This window comes from Ixodes scapularis, unplaced genomic scaffold, assembly GCF_016920785.2.
Source record: "Ixodes scapularis isolate PalLabHiFi unplaced genomic scaffold, ASM1692078v2 PGA_scaffold3__209_contigs__length_174095766, whole genome shotgun sequence".
Taxonomy (NCBI): Eukaryota; Metazoa; Arthropoda; class Arachnida; order Ixodida; family Ixodidae; genus Ixodes; species Ixodes scapularis.
In genome coordinates this window covers 51683280-51702225 of record NW_024609868.1, presented here as the reverse complement: position 1 = coordinate 51702225, position 18946 = coordinate 51683280, and the positions used below count along the sequence as shown (strand labels likewise).

General features: G+C 45.1%; 1 protein-coding gene across 3 annotated transcripts in view; it reads right to left on the bottom strand.

The window, feature by feature from the left end:
* Positions 1–4294: 4294 nt before the first annotated feature.
* LOC8041876 (cell division cycle and apoptosis regulator protein 1) overlaps positions 4295–18946 on the bottom strand; it is a 65666-nt gene continuing 51014 nt past the window's right edge. For all 3 annotated transcript variants that reach the window (XM_029971688.4, XM_029971690.4, XM_029971689.4), the window contains 5 exons: positions 16910–17070; positions 15174–15360; positions 12750–12821; positions 9898–10062; positions 4295–5989 (listed from right to left, as the gene is read on the bottom strand). In XM_029971688.4, the coding sequence (XP_029827548.2) occupies positions 5745–5989; positions 9898–10062; positions 12750–12821; positions 15174–15360; positions 16910–17070 (830 nt within the window). In that variant the 3' untranslated portion in view covers positions 4295–5744. The remainder of the gene's footprint in view (positions 5990–9897; positions 10063–12749; positions 12822–15173; positions 15361–16909; positions 17071–18946) is intronic.

Here is an 18946-nt window from a genome sequence, read left to right as displayed (position 1 = left end):
AGGACAGCCACACAAGGCAAAAAGACGAACTCACAATATTCGCGAAAGAGCATAATGTTAAAAAATTGTGAGGGACTAAGTTGATAAAAGTAAGCGTTGACAAGAAACCATAACCCGTAAAAGATTTACTGTTTCTTAATTTCATTTGATGCATAGTGGTCTGCTGCAGTTGATTTTTATGCTTTCAACTTCGCAGTGGGAGTGAAAATCATTCGATCTTAATTGCTGCAATACATTTGGCAGGTGTATAAAGAGTACAAGATATAAATGTGTTAAGAGAGCCTGGGTTCGTGCTGTGCGTGTTCATAAATTTACCCCCCCCCCCCCCCCCCCCCCCCCCCCCCCCCTTGCCCCGCGTGTCGCGCATTTCGCTAGTTGAAACTAGGGATGCCGCGAACTTTTTTCGATTCGAAGTTTCGATGATCGAATCAAGCGTTTCGAAAGGTTCAAAATATTTCGAACTTTCCATATCGAGAAATTCGACGGAGGTCGAATTTTCGACCTTGTTAAACTGAGAAGTTCGACGCTTTGCGAAATTTCGAACTTATTACGCTGCAAAATTCGATGCTTATCGAACTTTGGAACTTGATAGACTAAAAAATCGATGATTTTCAAACTTTCGAATTTCTTGCACTAAAAAGTTCGAAGCTGTTCGAACTTTCGAACTTCCTACGCTAAGAAATACGATAATTTTCGAACTTCCGATTCCTGAAAAGTCAAAAGTTCGACGAACTTCGATTTTTTGGGTAAAAGTTTGAAGTTCGTCGAACTTCGAAAGTCGGGCGAGCGGTTTCATTTGGATTTAAGCAGTGAGGTACATTCGTAATTTTTTTTGCTCACATTTTTACATGTGGTGCCGCATTCTTTGCGAAAGACAATGCCGTTTATTTCAATCATCTGGCATGCTTGGTTTGAAAGAAATAGATTCCCGAAGGAGCGAGGAAGGACGGCGGGTTTTTGACAATGGTCGTTAGTGCCATATTTGAAGCGCGTCGTAGCCGAAGATATTTATGATAGAGATGTTCAACTTTTTTTTAAGAATGATCAATGTATAACCTCGGTAAGTGTCATCTTAAGATATGATTATTGTTGTTCAAGACGAGTTTCGAAGAAATATCCAAATATGTATCTACGGGCAATTATGCCCTAAACTTGGTAATTTTTTTCGTCGAAATTGTTTGAGGTATTGCATTTAAATTAACACCACAGACAGTACATATCATTACTATCTGCAGAATGCAAATTAATGCATATATTGTTCTTTCCACATTGAGGAATAAATTAATTCAAAGAAAAAGATTTCTAATATTGTTCAAATTCGGCAAATCATAAAAAAAAAACATTTTTTTTTTTTATTTTACTTTTTTGGGACGTGTTTCTTTTAGCCTGTACACATTTTGGTAGGAGAAATTTGTTTCGTAGTTCTGGGCCTCTGAATATGCAAGAACACCACACTTCCGACAGATTCTTGATAGTTTTTTTTTTTTTTTTTTTCTCCAGGTTTTTATTTTTTGCATTTATTGTTATGTTTATTTATTTCTTATTTCTTACCAATGGCACAGTTATTTAGGTTGAAAAGACATAGCTTTAAACTTCCGAACCACTAAGCATGTGACGAGTAGTGCCTTCTGACGAGTTTTTAACAATGACCATCTACGCGATCTTTTATGCAGTGAACGACAGTAGCTATACATATGCATAAATAATTTCATATTAATATAAGCTCGACCATGCCTTCTTTCCCCGTATTGTTTTCTTTAACAGCCCGAAATATCTAGAGGGGGAGACTGGAGCCGCCCCCCCCCCCCCCCCCCCCCCTTCCCCCCCGTTTTTCCTATTCCGACGCTGCTAATACGGTAGAACGATCCTCGACCCCAAGTTGTGTCGGCTTCTGTGCTTTTTGCTTGGCGTTTCTTCCGCCTCCGAAAATAAACCTCCAAAACAATTACAAACTAAAAAATTGTCAAGGTGCAAGCGATCTGGTGTCTGTTGATCATGATGCAAAATCCCGAGACTGGGAATGAAATTCGAAAGAAATAGTGTAAGAAGAAAGAGAAAAGGGGACATGACAAAGTCTCAGACTCAGTTGAGTTGAGTTTGAGACGTTATTCCTGAGCTGAGTTTTCAGCCGAGTTGAGTTTGAGACGTTGTCCTGAGCCGAGTTTGAAACGCTGTCCTGTCCTCCTTTTTTTTTTTTTTTTTTTTTCTTTGTCGTTTTGCATTTTTTTTTTTTTTAATTTCATTCCCAGTCTCAGGATTTTGCATCATGTACAAACTAAACTTACTATATGCCAGCGTCACTCGGGCGGCGTTCGAGCGGATTACTACAAGCGTGCAGGGGGTGGGGAGGCAGTTTGCCAAATCGCTTCAAGGTTTTTCTGAGCCTCAGTGACCCTCAACCACCTGCCTGCCCCTGGCCGTTGCACTGGCAAATAATCCAGCACATCCGGGACACTCGTCGTCTAATTTAATTGCCTGACCAACTTCGCGCAATCTGAATATCACACCCGAACATTTCTAAACCTGATTTCGTGAAAACCAGTGAAACGTGAAAACGTTATTTGAAACTGAAACTGTGGCGGAACATGAAAACCGGACTTCGAACCTTGCGCACTTGGACTTTAAAAAAATTCGAAACCCAAGTTTCCTTTTCGAATTTAGCGCTAAAAGAGAATCGAAACCTTCGAACTTTTCAAACTTTATGTAGAAAAAAATTCGAAATCTTCGAATTTATCGAACTTCATGTCTATAAAAATTCGAAACGTTTTATTTTTCGAATTTCAGATCCAAACAAATTCTAAACATTCGAATATCTCGAATTTCAAGTTAGGAAAGTTCGAAATCTTCGAATTTCTCGAACCTCAAGTAAAAAAAAATATTTGAAATAATCGAACCCAACTTTTAGAAACCGTGAAAGCTTCGAACTTTTCAAATTCGAAACTTCACGATTTTTTTAAAGTTGCGAATTTTTCGAATTCGAATTTCCGTACGGTTGAAAATATTGAATCCTTTCGGATTCGTACGGTCGAAAATATTGAATCCTTTCGGATTCGAACATCAGTTCGGTTCGAAAATATTGAAATCGAACCTAGGGTGGTTCGCGGCATCCCTAGTTGGAAGGTGGTCCCCCTAGCTCCGATACCTCACCGTTTCTCCCAGCACGCAATTGCAACGCAGTGAAACTCGACGCCAGAGCACCGATGCAGAGCCAAAATGTGCATTCGGAAAAACTCATAAAATAAGTCAATGGTTCAATTTCGGCAACCTGATTGGCAGGTTTTCATGGATGTCGCATTACCTGGTTCGGGGGGGAGGCACTCACTTGATCGAATGACGTTTTAGCGAACGCCCACGTTTCACCGAATGACACTTTAGCGAATAGTCGGACGCCGCGAAGCGCCGATTTCGGGTGGGCCAAATGGGTTCACATTTTTCTAATGAGCCGCCGCAGACTGTCGCCGCGACGCGGCGTATAGGTTAACGCGCGCCCCCGTTATTCGCTAAAACGTCGATTCGCTCATGTGATATGGACCCAAAGCTTCTCCGAACACGCAGCCGGGAACTGGGATCCCTCCGCCTGCTCTGCATGCATCCCACGTGTCGTCAGCAGCGGCGCGCAAGCACAACGCAAAAGCACAGACGTCACGGTCGCTCTTTAGCTGCTAAGTTTAGGTGTGAAGCTGTGTTCAAAGATGACATTTCTCGACCCGTAGCTCCCACTAAAAACAATTTTAATACACATTTCATGTCCGGATTAAACCACAGTAGGTTGAGTGCCAATTCCCCTACTGAATTATGCCCGCCAAAATTGAAATAGAATTTGTAGTTACTTAGCTAATTAACCAATATCACCTCTTTTCTAGTGGCCCCATAACTTAGCACCAGCCCCCAAAGAAAACCGTGTACATAATGAACACTGATAGAAATAAGAGAACATGCAGGAGAGTTGGTGAACTTTCAACACCTTGAACTGAGGAGCAAGAAACAGACCTGCTCGTGTGCCATCCCGTTTCTGTTCCTTGGTCTTTAGTTTTCACAGTGCTGATAAAACACTGGTTTATGGATGCTTGTGCAACCTGGCACCAAAGACCTTGTAAAGAGCTGTCCCGACAAAACACACCTTTGTGCACTGCAGACTCCGTTAAGTGAATAGAAGCAGACATGTTCAGTCTTGCTGCAATTCCGGTTTCGTTATCGATCAGGATATGTAAAAATAACACTAAAAACACAAGACAGGGGACGACACAAGCACTTCTTCCAACTAGTGTGGCCTTGCAAAGTAAAAATATTGTTCGAAGGTGTGTGCAACAACAGCCGGTTTATTTTCAAATATTCAGCACACGCACGTGACAAATAATGGCACTGCAGCCCATAAGAAGGAAATGGATGCAAACTCTCGAAAGAAGGGTGCTACAAAATGCCACGAAAAAAGCAACTTTCCAAAAGTCAGAAAAAGAATTTCCCAAAATGGTACGACGCTTGCAATAAACTGCGAGCACCTTAGCTAGAGTTTCTTTCGGTAGAAGTATCTCTAATGAGGCGAAACACCTATGTACAAAAAATGTTCAATTAAAGTCACCCCCACTCATCCTTCCACAGCACACTCGACACGAGACGACAAAAATTCCCTTAAATGTGCGATGGAGATATTACATACACTACCTCGAGGCCAAGCCTCTCGAACCAGCTTGTTTCAAATGGTCACAAATAACTTGCCCGTTTTTCACTACACAAACAAGTCACTTTCAGACGGCGACCCATCACACACACACAAATTAAAAAGCCATTTGCTCAGCTAATGACCTGCTTTTAGTCTCAATTATCAATCTCACACCAACAAAACAAATTTTGAAAGAAAGATTAACACAGATAGTGTTAAAAAAAAAGTAATGGAACCCAAGAAAAAAAATATGAGAAGAGTAGGAGGCCCCTGCTTCGTCAGGGTGAGCACTGATCCTAGCCTTGCTAGCGACCATGACAGGCTTTCAACACAGTGGCACAACTGATGCCAGAAGCGTTAAACAAAACAATGACAAAAGTTCAAAAGCGGGAAGGACCACCGTACTGAAAACAATTCGCTGGTTCTTAATGACAAGTTTAATGGCAAGCTCCAAAGATGGAGATGGGATCTCGCATCACAGAGCACAAAGGCACCAAACTTTTGAAGATTCCTTCCCCGTCCCAAAAAGAGTTCCCGCTCGACACACGCAACACCTCATCTAAATACCCATCATCAGAATGTTTTTCCTTCAAGCACCAGGACTGGCTTGCTCGAAGCGAAATAAGTCAGTCTCACCCAGGACAGTCTTAAGAAAGATGTGTCGAGGCCAGGCCTGGGTGTTCGCTCAACGCCAGCTTTTCAGGAAAACGTCTTGGATAATCGAGGGATTACGTGCAGAGTGAGTCAGCCCTTAAACATTTTGAAGCACTCAAGAGGCCCGTGCCCTCAGGGACAACTTTTTATGGCATTTCAGAAGGACAGCCCAAGGTGCGCGAGTGCATGATTGCCAAAAGCTTCGGCTTTACTGTCAGAAAAAGTTGTCCCCAACACCTTGATTCGATCGGAGCCAGCATAGATTCTGGCAACCTAAACAAACATAATACAAGCAAACCGAAAAAAAAAAGAAAGAAAAACAAAAAAAGAAAGAGTTCTCAAGAGCAGTCACACACACGCAACATTTGCACACACGCCGGGATACGGAAAGGGTGCGGGGGGGGGGGGGGGGGAAGGGGGGCGCGTCAGTTCAGTTGTCCAGGGGCTCCTTCTTGACCACCTCAACCTTGCGGCCCAGCACGGTGTCCAGGCTGCCCAGGGTGGCCTGCAGGTGCTGCCGGCAGTTCTGCAGGGTCAGCCTGAGCTCCTGGGCAGTCTTGCGTGCCCCCGCCAGCTCCTCCTCGGCCGCCGTGAGCTGGCGGCGTGCCTGGTCCAGCTCCAGCTGGGTCCGCTGGGCGCCCTGGCGGGACACGTCCCACGACTCCCGCACCTCGGCTGCGGCCAGACGTCCATCGGTCACACGGGGGCAAATACGGCATCGGAAGTTCTAGTATGGTGCACGAAACGTATCTCCGACCGACGCGTTTACTTCATCCCAAAAGGCGGTCCCTCCGTTTTCGCCCAACGACGTGTCCGAAGCGACGGTGGCGTTGAATTTGGCAGACGCCTGTTTACTGCAGGTGCTTTCCGGCTCGACGGTCCACAGAGGCTTCGACACGCGGCAGTTAGGACACCGCGAGCGGTTGCAACGCTCGCATTTCCTCTTACCCTCTGCCGGAACTTCTACGCCCAGCCGTCAGGACTGCGCATCAGACGGTGCGATGCTCAGGTTTCAAAAACATCGCTCGTTGCCCCTTCAGAACTGCTTTCAACGCATGGGCGGAATGGGACGCCAAACACGCAGGTCGGAGACACGTTCTGGGCACTGTCGTTCCAGCGTCTTCACGGCCCACGTCCACCAAAGCCGGAGTTTCCGAGCTTTTGGATCTTGCGGAACCCCTCCCAATCTCGGCACCGGCGCAGTTTGGAGAGTGAGCTGCCCGCTTCTTGCGCGGAGGTTGCGGTGACGTCGGAATGAAGCCGAGCTCCGATTGGCTTTGATCGGAAGGATGGTGGGTAGACCTCGATGCTAGATGCCTCAAGGTTTACCCACTATTTGTTTTCCCATCGGCCAATAAGAGCTCGGCGTTCCGACGTGGTCGCAAAACCCGTGGGCAAGAAGCGGACAAACTTGCGATTTGCATAAAGCGGTGCAAAAGCGGACAGACCGTGTGAATAATATTGCACAAACTAGCCCTTTCAAACACCGCCCGCCATTTGTCTAGAAAACAAATTTTCTTCGCAATCTTTGTCTGTGAGAAAATTTTTCGCTAAAATGTTTTTCGCAGACTTTTGTTGCCAGACAAATGGAATTCAGCTGATTTTTTTTTAAATTACTCAGTATGCAATACATTCTTGAAAAATGTAAAGATTTTAGGTGCACACGCTTGTGTACATAGCGTTTGAGAGGGCTAGGAAACGTCTGGCTCATAGTTGTGCCCTGGTGGATGGCTCAGGTCTGCTGGAACAGTGCATGCACTATGGGCACTGAAACGCCGTGTGTAACGCCAATATTAATGTCGCAGAAGTCGCAGGCAAAGGTCACGGATTACTTTCACCGCAAATAAAGATAGTTTCTGGTGAGTGTTTGCACCTGTAACACAACTCATTGATTTTTTACGTGCTAGGCACCAAATTTTGATGTAATGAAATTTCAATGTAACAAAGTAAGTTGCAGACTTTACCGACTTGGTTAAATCAAGGTTCAACTACTACAAAAAAAAAAAGCCCGTTTAAAAGGTAACTGCAAAGAAAAAAAAGTGCATTTTTAAACAGCCGAATTGGAACAAGCATGTCACAAAACAATTTTTCCGCCAAAAACAAAAGTTTTTACAGCAATATTTATGGCGCGAGACTGATTTTAGTTTGCAGCTATTTCGTCAGTTTTAAATTGCGCGCCACAAAGTTGGTATTATACGTCACGTGGATTGGTATAGCAGCCACCCCGGGCGCATCGAAAGAGCGGGAGTTTTAAATGTGGAAAAGTTGTGACCCCGACTAAATTACGTCCTGTGGCGTAAATATTGCTAGAAAAATTTGTTATTTCACGGAAGATTTGTTTTGTGACATGCTTGTCCCAATTAGGCTGTTTAAAAAAACACTTTTTTTTTCTTTGCAGTTACTCTTTAAGGAGGCAAAATAAAGTCCCGGCCAACCTCCAATGCGTTCAATCTCTCTCTCCGGCAACTACAACAAATTCCTGTTTAACAAATATTTCTGTTTAACGAAGCAATTGCATGGCCCCACAAAGCAAAAATGACTGACGTTATGAATTTTCAAGGCAAAAGGTAATCAATTTCCTGTAAATTGTCGCTCTCAAGTGATGCGCGTAAAGAAGAAGAATACTGCGGCGGCGACGATGGTCGAAGCCGCCGCCAAACATTCTCGGTTTCGGGTTTAAATAATTTGTTAGTGTGCAACCTTGTGTCTAGATGGTGCTACGTGACTATGTTGCTGCATAGAAGGCCTGTACAAACCAACATAATTACGTAGTGCCATCTAGACACAAGGCTGCACAATAACAAATTATTTGGACCCAAATCCGAGAAAGCGCTGTGCGGTGGCGGCAGAAGCAGTGCGACGGAGGCAGTGCCGTGTCTCTACCTCGTGCAAAGTTTTGTTTTGCTCACGCCGAGAGTATGTGCCACTGCACTCCAAGATGAGATTTTTCTACACTCCGTCCGGGCAATGCGTGCACTCGTTATCTTGCTTTGCACATACGTCAGTGTACTTGAAAGGATCCAGCCCAAACGAGTATATATGTGTGTATATATATATATATATATATATATATATATATATATATATATATATATATATATATATATATAAAAAGTATTTTCATTGGCAGTCGCAACTTCTTTAAGCCGTCTTGGTATTTGTTCGACCGACGTGGCAATCTTCCTCGGGATCCAAGATTCCCAATCTTGCTCAATCGGAGTCCCAAATTGTTCCGCCTTGGAGCGATAATGTGTGGTCGAGGAAACTGTCTGCGACTTTACCTATGACGGCAAAATCTAGGCGAAATCGGTACAGCAGAGCAGAAAGAAACGAGCCACCCTTTTTGTGCCAGACAGATGCGCAAAAAGAGCTTGGTTGGCTCGGTTGTGCGCCTCTTCCCATCCTTGCCATCCGCACTGCGCCGCACGCTGCACCTGTCGCGTGCCGACTGTACGGCCGATTCTGCCGTATTGCCAATGCTACCGTACACTGCTGTGCCCACTCCTACGCCATCTTGTGACTATATATGTAATTGGAAGCAGCAAAGCCGCTTCGAGAGCCTCCTTTAAATGACATGTGGCAACGCAAGCCGCCCGGTTCAGGAAAGGCCAAATTTACACAGTCGGCAAAACGCTTTTGCCTTTGCTGCGTGATCCAGGGTTTGATGTCGGTGGTTCAGTGATTGTTGTGATTCATATTTTGGTAAGCCAGTTAAGTTTGCTGCGTGGAAGTTTTTACAGCGGGAAATTCATCTGCAGCTAAGAGTGCATGGTGTCTCAACTGTAGATGACAAACTCTGCCAGTGGCGGTACAACCGCTAGCCTGGAGTCTTTAAATTGCGTCACGCAATGGTGAGTACCCAAACATGCGCAAATACAATTTTTATTTGGAAAGAAGAAAAGGAGTGGTGATCGAGCCTAAGATGCCTGGATTCTGCAGCATGAGCTTTCGCCCCTTATGCTCCGAGCTGCGATGCACTAGCAGGCTCGGCCACCGTTCCTCCTTTTGACAAATCAATTTTCAACGTACAAAACCTTGTTTCTAATGTCGCTCACAGTATATTCGGCACCATACTGTTTCCTAAAATGTCACGCGGATGTGTCAACATGCGATAACACAAATGCAGTTTAGTGTGACCGACTTTTCGCGCTTAAGTACTACAACTAAGTTTTCGGTACTACAACAAACTTTGCTGGTGCTGCGGACTTCGTTATAAAGGCAACTGACTGTAGTAATATCTTTACGACAGTGCAAGAGTCATCCATGAAGCCCGATTCAGACAGTTGCATTGGTTGTGTTCAGTGACTGAAACAACAAACACCAGGAAACTGTTTGCCACACGCACACTGGCAACCAGCTCAAGGAGTAGCTTATGAAGCAATCACGCTTATTACAGTGTGCTGCCTTTTTGGTTGTCGAGGACCCAACCGAAGCACCTGCCCAAACTGGCGTCAACTATTGAATGCAGAAACCGGACCACATCTACCAGTTACGATGAAAGTAACATTAAAACCGGCAGTAGTAAAGTAGCCGTGGGAAACGAGAGACACACAGTTTGCACGGGTGAAAAAACGAGGGCGTACCCAGTGCCTCCATGACTTCCTTCAGCCTCGTCTCGGAGCTCGTGCGAGCTCGTTCGCTCCGTTCCACTTGCCGCAGCAACTTGGCCACGTCCAGGATGGCTCCTTCGTGAAACACCATGTTGGATGCTGTCGGCCCTCCGCTGGTCACCTCCACGGGCAAAACCCCTGCACGTGTACAAACATTGTTGCCACAAAGCTCCCAGCATCATACAAAGACGCACGCTGCCAGAACGATCGTCGGTTGTGCTGGTCGTCCGCCGAAATAAACGAAACGCTCGACCACTGGGGGTTCCCGAAAGGTTGGGCAAAAAGCGTAAGTCGGTAGTACTAGATTTACTTGTAAAGGTCAGGGAAGCAATGCAGCAACTAGTATCTGCACTTTGCCATAACCTGACATACATTTGCCTGAAAAATGCTAGGAGCTTAGAACTGGCACTTTCAAAACGGTGCAGATCGCCTAAATATGTCAATGGATCCACGACTGATCTATCATATTTATGTTGCGTGTTGGGATGTAGTCCTCGGGTTTCCTGCCCTATTCGAGCCGATAAATAATAGCGGCGATGTGATTGGCCTAAGCCATTTTGGAGCACCTTTTGGAGCAGCCAAAACAATGTTTTGGAGCAGCAAAAGTGGCTTTTGGAGCAACCGAAACAGTGTTTCAGAGCAGCAAAAGTGGCTTTTTGAGCAAATATTCTTAGAAAAATAATTGTTTTAGGATCTTTTCACTCAACTAAACATTAACAAGCTCGATCGTGTGCAGAAAAAGGCAGCTCGCTACATTTACAATAGCTTTGGACGTACCTCTATAACCAAACTTTTAACCAGAGCTAACTTAAAGTCATTATCTCTCAGAAATCAACATTCTCGACTAAAATTTTTGTATCAATTAATAAATGGACATTATAGAATAGATCTGTCTCGCTTAATAAACTTCTCATCAGGCTACGCTACTCGACAGAGGCATGTGCTAACAATAGCTCCTTTTCGATCGCATAATAATTGCTTCAAGTACTCTTTTTTTCCGTGAACGGTTACTGATTGGAATAGCCTTTCTGAAAGTGTCGCTATGCAGCCATCATTGTCTTTATTTGAATCCCTTCTAAATTAGTTTTGTCCCTCTGAAAAATATTTCTTCTTTTGTTTCTGCAACTTGTTTGCTATTTTGTATGCCTGCATGTCTTGTGAATCAAGTGTATACCCACCTGCTAAAATCCCTTTCAGGGATTGCAGTATCAATAAATAAATAAATATTCTTTTACGTGCAGTACAAATGAAGGGAACTTTGTGTTGTGCACTGATGCGACGTGTTGCCGAGCAATTCCGAAAAACCACTGGCCGCCGTTTAATGGTTCCCGACATGCCAGATTTTCGTCAAAAGTAAGCAAAAGTAAAACAATGGATTGCAAGAGTCCCGGCTGGTGCACCTGTCGTGCAATCACGTTCGCATGCACGTGAGGGCAACTTTGGCAGGCTTGCAGTTGCGCGTGCCTCGTCGCACGAGCAGAGACAAGGGCTGTTCGACCGAAACCCTGCCACTCCGCTCCGTTGCCAACTGATTCTCAAAATTGTATGAGAAATGTGCTTGCCAGGCTCTCAAACAAGGTACACGCTAAACACACACAAAAAAAAACCTGAGCGCATCCATGCAAGGCATCGTGAGCCAGGGTCAAAAAGTTCCTGGAGCGCTTTGTGAAACGACTGAACTCGAGACAAACAAGCGCGCTGTGCGGGTTCAGCGTTCAGACATTACCTTTTTTGCTTTAGCTCACTTTTCGTCACCAACTTTCATTCACGGTAGATTTTTCACGTACCTGGGCCCCCCTAGAAAGAAAGCCCACCGATAGAAACCTAGGAAATCAATACTTCGACACAGCAGTCTTTGAGTTAAAGATAAATTCTTGTAGTTACGTATGATTTAAACAAGAACAGGAATGTTGATGAACATGCGGCAGTACTTAGTTTCATTTTAGAAAGTGCCGTATCTGCAGCGATGTGGGGACGTCACCCGATGTCGCGCCACCACGGTGACTCGAAGACAGGGACCAAAATATAGTTTTCCCACAGCCGTTGCTTTCAGGAGTGAGTGCCTCAGCTCACAAAGTAACTCCCGCCGCGCAAAATCATGGTTTTTTTCGTTTCACAGAACGACGGCATGGCTGGTACCCGGATCGCTAGCGTCGGAGCGTCCGCACACACCCACGTCCGTCGCTGAAAATGTTTAAAAAAAGAGACGCGAGACGAGACGCTCGAGACGACGAGAGCGCGAAATGCGCGAAAGCCATGCAAGGCCGGATGGACAAATGATGCTGGGTATTTTGTGTCGGGCGGCCGCTTGCGCCACATAACTTAGGCATGCTCAATTATGGTACTCTGTTTAGTTTTGGTTTGGAAAGTCGACCAAAATAATTTGTTTCTTTTTTTTTTTTTTTTTTTCTTTTTTTTGCGCAGGCTTGGTGCAGATTACCCATACTTTGGCAAAATATAGCAGGATGTGGCAGGGTTCGTTCCTTGGCGCAGTTTGGTGCAATTGGTGCACCAATTGCATCACTGTACTAGTGACCACTGCTTTCTTGGTTCTTTCTGTGCCCACATCTGAGTGGCCTCAATCTTTTTAGGAAACTTCACCTATTAAATGCAAACAATTTCCGGTTGACTGGCAGGGAATCTCGTCCACCCCACGAGGCTTTTTGTGCCCTAGTAGAACACTTTATCCACCGTAGTTTCCTACGGGTTGAGAAAAGTGATACTTCAGAGCCCTTCTTCTATTTTACACCTGCACCACCCTTGCGTTCACGGATAGGCCAAATTGCTTGCTGTTGTTTTTCCTCTAATCAGACAGGGAGACAAACCTGTAGCTCCTCCTGCCTTGTCAGCCTCCTCGGTGTTTACAACTTCCAAGTTCAGCAGCAGACCCTTGTTTCCTGCACCCAAATGAAGGGCCCCCCCATTGTTATGGCAACCACAATACCACCCTTCGACTGCAATAAATATATTAAAAATATTTATATAATTGGGGGGTGTTTAAAAAACTCAATGCTGCGAAGAATAGTAAAATCGGCACGCTTGCATTCAGCCTTGACAGTTACATACAGAGAGAGGCAGAAATATATTATTGCTTTGCTGAATTTCCTCATCAAGCCTCTTGCATTGGCTACCTCAACTTTGATTGCACACCCCTTCACAATTAATTTTTGCTAAATGATTAGAACACCAAAGAGCAGGCTGGGTTTCTAGAACTAGTGCAGACTCTTTGTAGAGTTTTACAGAAAACACCTACCGTAAAATACCGGGCACGCGCCCACTCAAAATTTAGAGATAATTGCGAAAAAATGGGGGATGGGCACTTGTCCAGTCATCAATTTAACGTATCAATGTACTGTGCATATTTTCCCAAATCTTGCAAATTTGGGTATGGGCGCTTAGTGTGGTATGGGCGGATGCACGGTATTCTACGGTAAAGCAAATTACTGTCTCTATGATGCACAAATGATTACATGATCCGCATTAATAAAAGAAAGGATAGCATGTGCTGCGTTCAGAACTACGGTCCCAGCCTGCTCCCTACTGTTCCAACTATATAAGTTTAGATTGCAGTGCTCTGACCTGTACCTACCAGCAACATCACATAAAGGCAAAAGATAAAATTGGCCATTTGCGAGTGCAGAGTTCTGCGGTGCGTAGTACTACTACCGAGCTTTTAATGTGGAACAAGTGTTTTCGCTCGTGGCATCGCATCACAGACGTGATGCAACACCACAGACATAGCATACATTCTTTTCCCATCCAATTTTTAGAGCGCAGCTCCTAGGCGCCCGCATTCAGCTTGAACGGCATCAGCGTCGCCGTAACTGCGCAGTGCGAAATGGGTTCATTTCCCCGTTAAATTTAGCAACGAATTTCCCCGCTAGGTTTAGTGGGAAAAACTCCGCTAAATTTAGCGGAAAATTTTCCCCTAAATGGGAGGCGAGTAGGAGAGGAGGAGGGGCATAGCCTCCTCTCCGTACCTTCCCCACCTCCTCCTCAAGAGCTCTGCTCTAATTCGGAGTTACAGGGGATTGTAAAAGTCTCATTTGTTTTAGGAAATTTTCCTGCTAAATCTAGGGGGAAAATTTACAATGTTGCGTGACCACGTGACATGACATTACGTTATCATGCGACACCTGTGAACATATTCTATGTTCACGGGAGTTTGGCAGAAGCCTACCTTCTTTCTAGTCCATGTTTTCCGTTTTCATGGACCCTCGAGCTACAACTATCGAGAGCAGAGGAGCAAAATGATCACGAGGAGCCATGCCAACTGCCCAGTCACATTCTATGTGCCGGCGACTTGATCGTCGTTCAGACAACTTTGCAACTTTGAGCGAATGCGGATAGATAAAAACTTGTATTTACACACGCTGGCGCAAAGAGGGACCAAACACCTTGTCCGATCCGCCGTGACAGGACATTCCTTGAGCTTTTGTTTGTGTCGTGTGTGCTATACTCCGGCTCACCCTACAATAGACTAGGGCCCGAAGGCTGGCGGGCAGAGCACTGCCTCAGGAAAGCTTGCATACACATTACAAAAGAGTGTGCGAGAGCAATTTCGAAACGAAGAGTGTGAAGAGCACTAATGTAACACATATGGTTCTCTGTTATGATAGCGTGCTATTTTATATTGCTGAAGTAAAGGTACATGGTATTAGTTTCATAGACATTCTTGTCATATTTCGTAAACATGTGAACTGTATGGAAAAATGGACGGCCTACAGGCAACACTGACATAAGGTTGTTTGGCCTTAGCCATAACAATCCAATCCAAGTTTTGTGTACATAAAACACACCCGGAACCGCATCTCTCTTCTGCACGCAGCCCATACAGATGCTCTCGTGTCAAACACCCTATCCGACTTCTCTTCATTTCTTCAAGGACCCTGGTGCTGACCCCAAGTTCTCTTCGGCCCATCGCTTCCTGATGGTATTTAATCCCTTCAATAGTCTTCGATAAGCAGATGAAAAACTCTCATCCGCATGACGTGTCTTGGTGTACTGATACATAGTATGTACGACGAAGCAAATATACCCCGTGGTTTCTAACAGGCTCGTGACTGGACCCGGCAGCCTGTAGCATTGGGCTTTAGTTTATCGTAGGATGAGACACAGTATAGTGGGGCCATCTCTTGGCTCTCACGGGAAGTGTTTTGTTCCTTGCCGCTATGGCGCCATGTGGCAAGGATGCATGCACCCACCGCAGGCGTCACCGAAGAGAACTGCATGCAACACGAGGCACCTACCCAGAGCCAGCTCCTCCAGGTCGAGCTCAGACTTTTCCTCTGCGACCTGTGCCTCCTCCTCCATCTCCTCGTCTGCCTCCTCCTCCTCCTGCTCCTCCGCCATCTCCTCGGGGCACACGGGGGCATCCGTCAAGCTCCGGTAACGCACCACTTCCCGCTTGGACACCTTCTGAAGGAGCCTACGAACCTGCACAGACACCCAGGTCATCCCGTCCGCCAAGCATCGCCATGAAACACGCGCCGGACTTTGGTTACAGGAAGGGATAGCCGATTCCTTGCCATGTATATACGTCCATCTTTGTTACAGGGTAAGAACCCTACTATACACACCATCTCGTAAGTTGTGCACAGTGCCATCAAACATGCAGGCACAGGAGTGCAGCTCCAAAAAAAGCTGCTTGCAAGCGCATGTGTCCTACAAAAGTAGTTATACTTTCTAAAGTCACACACTTGCCCCTGCGACTTGCAGGCTGCTGCATCGAATTCCTGAGGCCAGTTAATGCATGCATCTCGTCGCTGAGGTAATGCAAAGTCAGCACTGTATCAGAGTTATTGCTAGTACTGACTTAGTGCTGCATGGTGTGTAAGCAAGAAAAGGCGGTGTAACATGCATTAAAGTGCTGATAAAACCCTGATACACCTAGTGCGAAGCCAGCAGTTTGTTTATTGTGTTGAGGTATATGTGTGAACATGCCTTAAAGATTATGTGTAAAATAAATTAAAATTTTTTTTTTTTTTTTCAGGGTGTCTATAGTTGGATGCAACCTAAGAACAATCTTTTAGCTCCACCCACAAGCGCATTGCGCCCATCTGAAGTGCCTCCGCCGTCGAGAAAGTAGTTCGCTAGCAACGTTGCTTTTTCTTCCTCCAGGAAACCTGTCTTAAACTACTACAATATTTATTTAATTCATTCAGGACATTTAAATAAGTTAGAATATGTTTTTGTCAACGAAATAGCTGTTTAGTAAAGAAAGAAAGAAATTCATGTCCAATGTACCGTCTTCCCAATTCATTTTCTGTCCAAGATACTGTCTAACACACCGTCTAACATACCTCTCAGCAGTGCTAAGCCTCGCGCCCGCTTTGAAATTTTCGTTGGCGATAGCGTCGCTGGATTCTCACGTTGTCGCACAAAAACTGCTGCAAACGCAAGCCGATACCATCAAGATTTCGTGGCGTAACCTCGGGCACGTAAAACACGGTGCAAAAAAGCAGAATAATTGTCACGAGAAACTATAGCATCGCGTTGCTAAGGCCAGCAGCCATGTTGAGCTTTTTTTTTTTTCAAAAGGATCGCGATTGGTCCACAGAATAGTGACGTCATGAAAACAATTGGCTGGCGTTTCTCGGCGTAGGATTACATTTTCCTCTGAGAGGCATTTCCGGTTTTTTCTTAGTTTGCAACCAACTATAGCAAATTATTTTTTTGAAATGACTTGACTTTTCCAAATTTTCCCTGAAAATTTCAGGTGAAAATTTCCTGACCACTGTAGAGGTGGTTAAATACGTAAGACCATTACAACACAATGCATTTTTTATTTATAAAGTATAATTATAATCAGCACAAATTAGGGTATGTGACTAGTAGTATATGCAAACACAATCTGCTCTTGCTGCTTAAAAAATCACCGCCACTACTGCGGCAGAAGTTAAACTGCCACTTGAGCCACCAGGTGGCACCGAATTTCGGCACGGGTCTATTCCTGGGGGTAGTGCCCACAGGGTCCTTTTCCCACCTGTCCCCTGGAGAGCTTGAGCCCGATGATGTAGAAGATGTCCTCCAGGTCCCTTTCCAGCACGTAGCCACACTGGTTCTGGTCAAAGTAGATGAAGGACAGCAGCAGGTGCTTGTTCACCGTCTTGTTCTGCTGCTTGGCCTCCTTCTTCTGGCGCCGCTCTGTGTCAAAAGCCACAATTGTTTTTTTACACATATGCATACCTGCCAAGTTCGGAGAAACCAAATCCGGGAGAATTTCTAAGCGGAAGTGGGGTTACGATTTTAAAAAATAAATACTGATAACAAATTTACATGAAGACAACTTAATTACATTTATCTTGCACTGCTCCTGCTAGCGAGACACAGATGGGCCTTGCTATCATTGCAGCTGTTCAAATGTGTGTTTAACCGAGTGTATCTGCCGCGTTCCACGCACAAGCCTTATTACCTTATGTGGGCAGATTGCAAAGTGCTAAAAAGTGAAAAAAAAAAAGTGAAAGCCGTTTACAACTTCTTGTGAGGAGGATGGAAGGGTACTGAGCAATAAGATGGAAGGATACTGAGGAATAGGTGACTCCCTGAGGTCACGTGACCTCAGAGGGTAACCCTCATGACCCTCGTGAAGGGAACCCTCGTGAGGATAACTATCCGGACCCTAGTGAGGAAAACCCTAGTAACCCTCGCGAGGGTAACTCTTGTGACCCTCGGGAGGGTAACCCTTTTGAGGGTAACTAACCCTCGTAACCCTCGTGAGGGTTACGAGGGTTACCAGGGTTACTCTCGCAAGGGTTACAAGGGTAACCCTCGTGAGAGTAACTCTCGTAACCCCCACGAGAGTTACGCCGATGCCGCTCAAGCGGGAAACGGCCACCTAAGAGCTGCGCTAGGGTGACCACCCGTCCCGCGACTCGCGGGACTGTCCTGCATTGACGGCCTGTGTCCCGCGTCCCGCAAGATATACCAAAAATGTTCAAAATGTCCCGCATTTCACGCTGTCGTGAAATTCACAATTTATCTCATGGCACTGCCGACCAACGGGGTGCGGGGAATCGTGGAGGCCGCTGGGTATCGTGTGAATTACGATTGCACGCTATTTACTATCCTAGCATCGCGGGAAGCGACCATCGTTCTTGCAGGAGAACGACGCTTATGTGCCGTTGTGCCCCTTCCCCTGGTTGAAATGTACTGCAAGAGAGAATTGCTATCCGAACTATGAAATATAAATTAGTGTAATTATTTTCAAATCAATCTGTGCCAATGCGAAAGGGTTGATGTGAAATAATTTTAGTGAAGAGTTAGCGCCCGTCTTGTGACCTTTGTGTCTTTATTGTCCTCGTTTTGTTCACGCCTTTAACCTTTTAAATCAGTAAAAACCAACTCGCCAAATCCAAGTTTTATTGAAAACACGGGGCTCTAAATTTGGCTAAGAGTACGTTGGCAAAAGTATATCGACAGGAAACAATAAGCCGAAAAAAAGTTTACTGTATATTTTTTACTTTTGATGCATTAATCTCTGTTGCAGTCAATTTGGGTGTTTTCAATTTAGACTAATTTAATAACTTACTTGTCATTAAAATAAAAATATACATCACTGGGTGTGAAAATTATTTGAACTTAATGGCCGCAATACAGTGTGCAGGTGTATAATATGCTTTCAGCCGCATTTCACTGTGTGCGTGGTAATACATTTCATCTCATGTATCCTTCTTAGATGCCTCAGTTGTGATGACCCCCCCCCAAGGTCAGCGTGTCCCGCATTTCGCAAGAAGGAAGGTGGTCACCCTAAGCTGTGCTCTAAAAATGTGTGCGTGTTTGTTGCAACGGCAAAGACTCCTTGTTTAAAGGCTGACGTACACTTCAAGCTTTCCACTTGTGACCGCCTCCCACTACCTTATATCCTCTCCACTTTTTACCCTGCCCCAAAGTTGGCTCCCCTCGCGGCTTAGGAGAGGGGAGCGCTAAGATGATTATTTTCCCTGCAGAAAACCAAGGTTCCACATACGTCGGCCTTGAAGTGCAGGGAGGGGAGGGGGGTAATTTGTGTTTTCCATAAGAT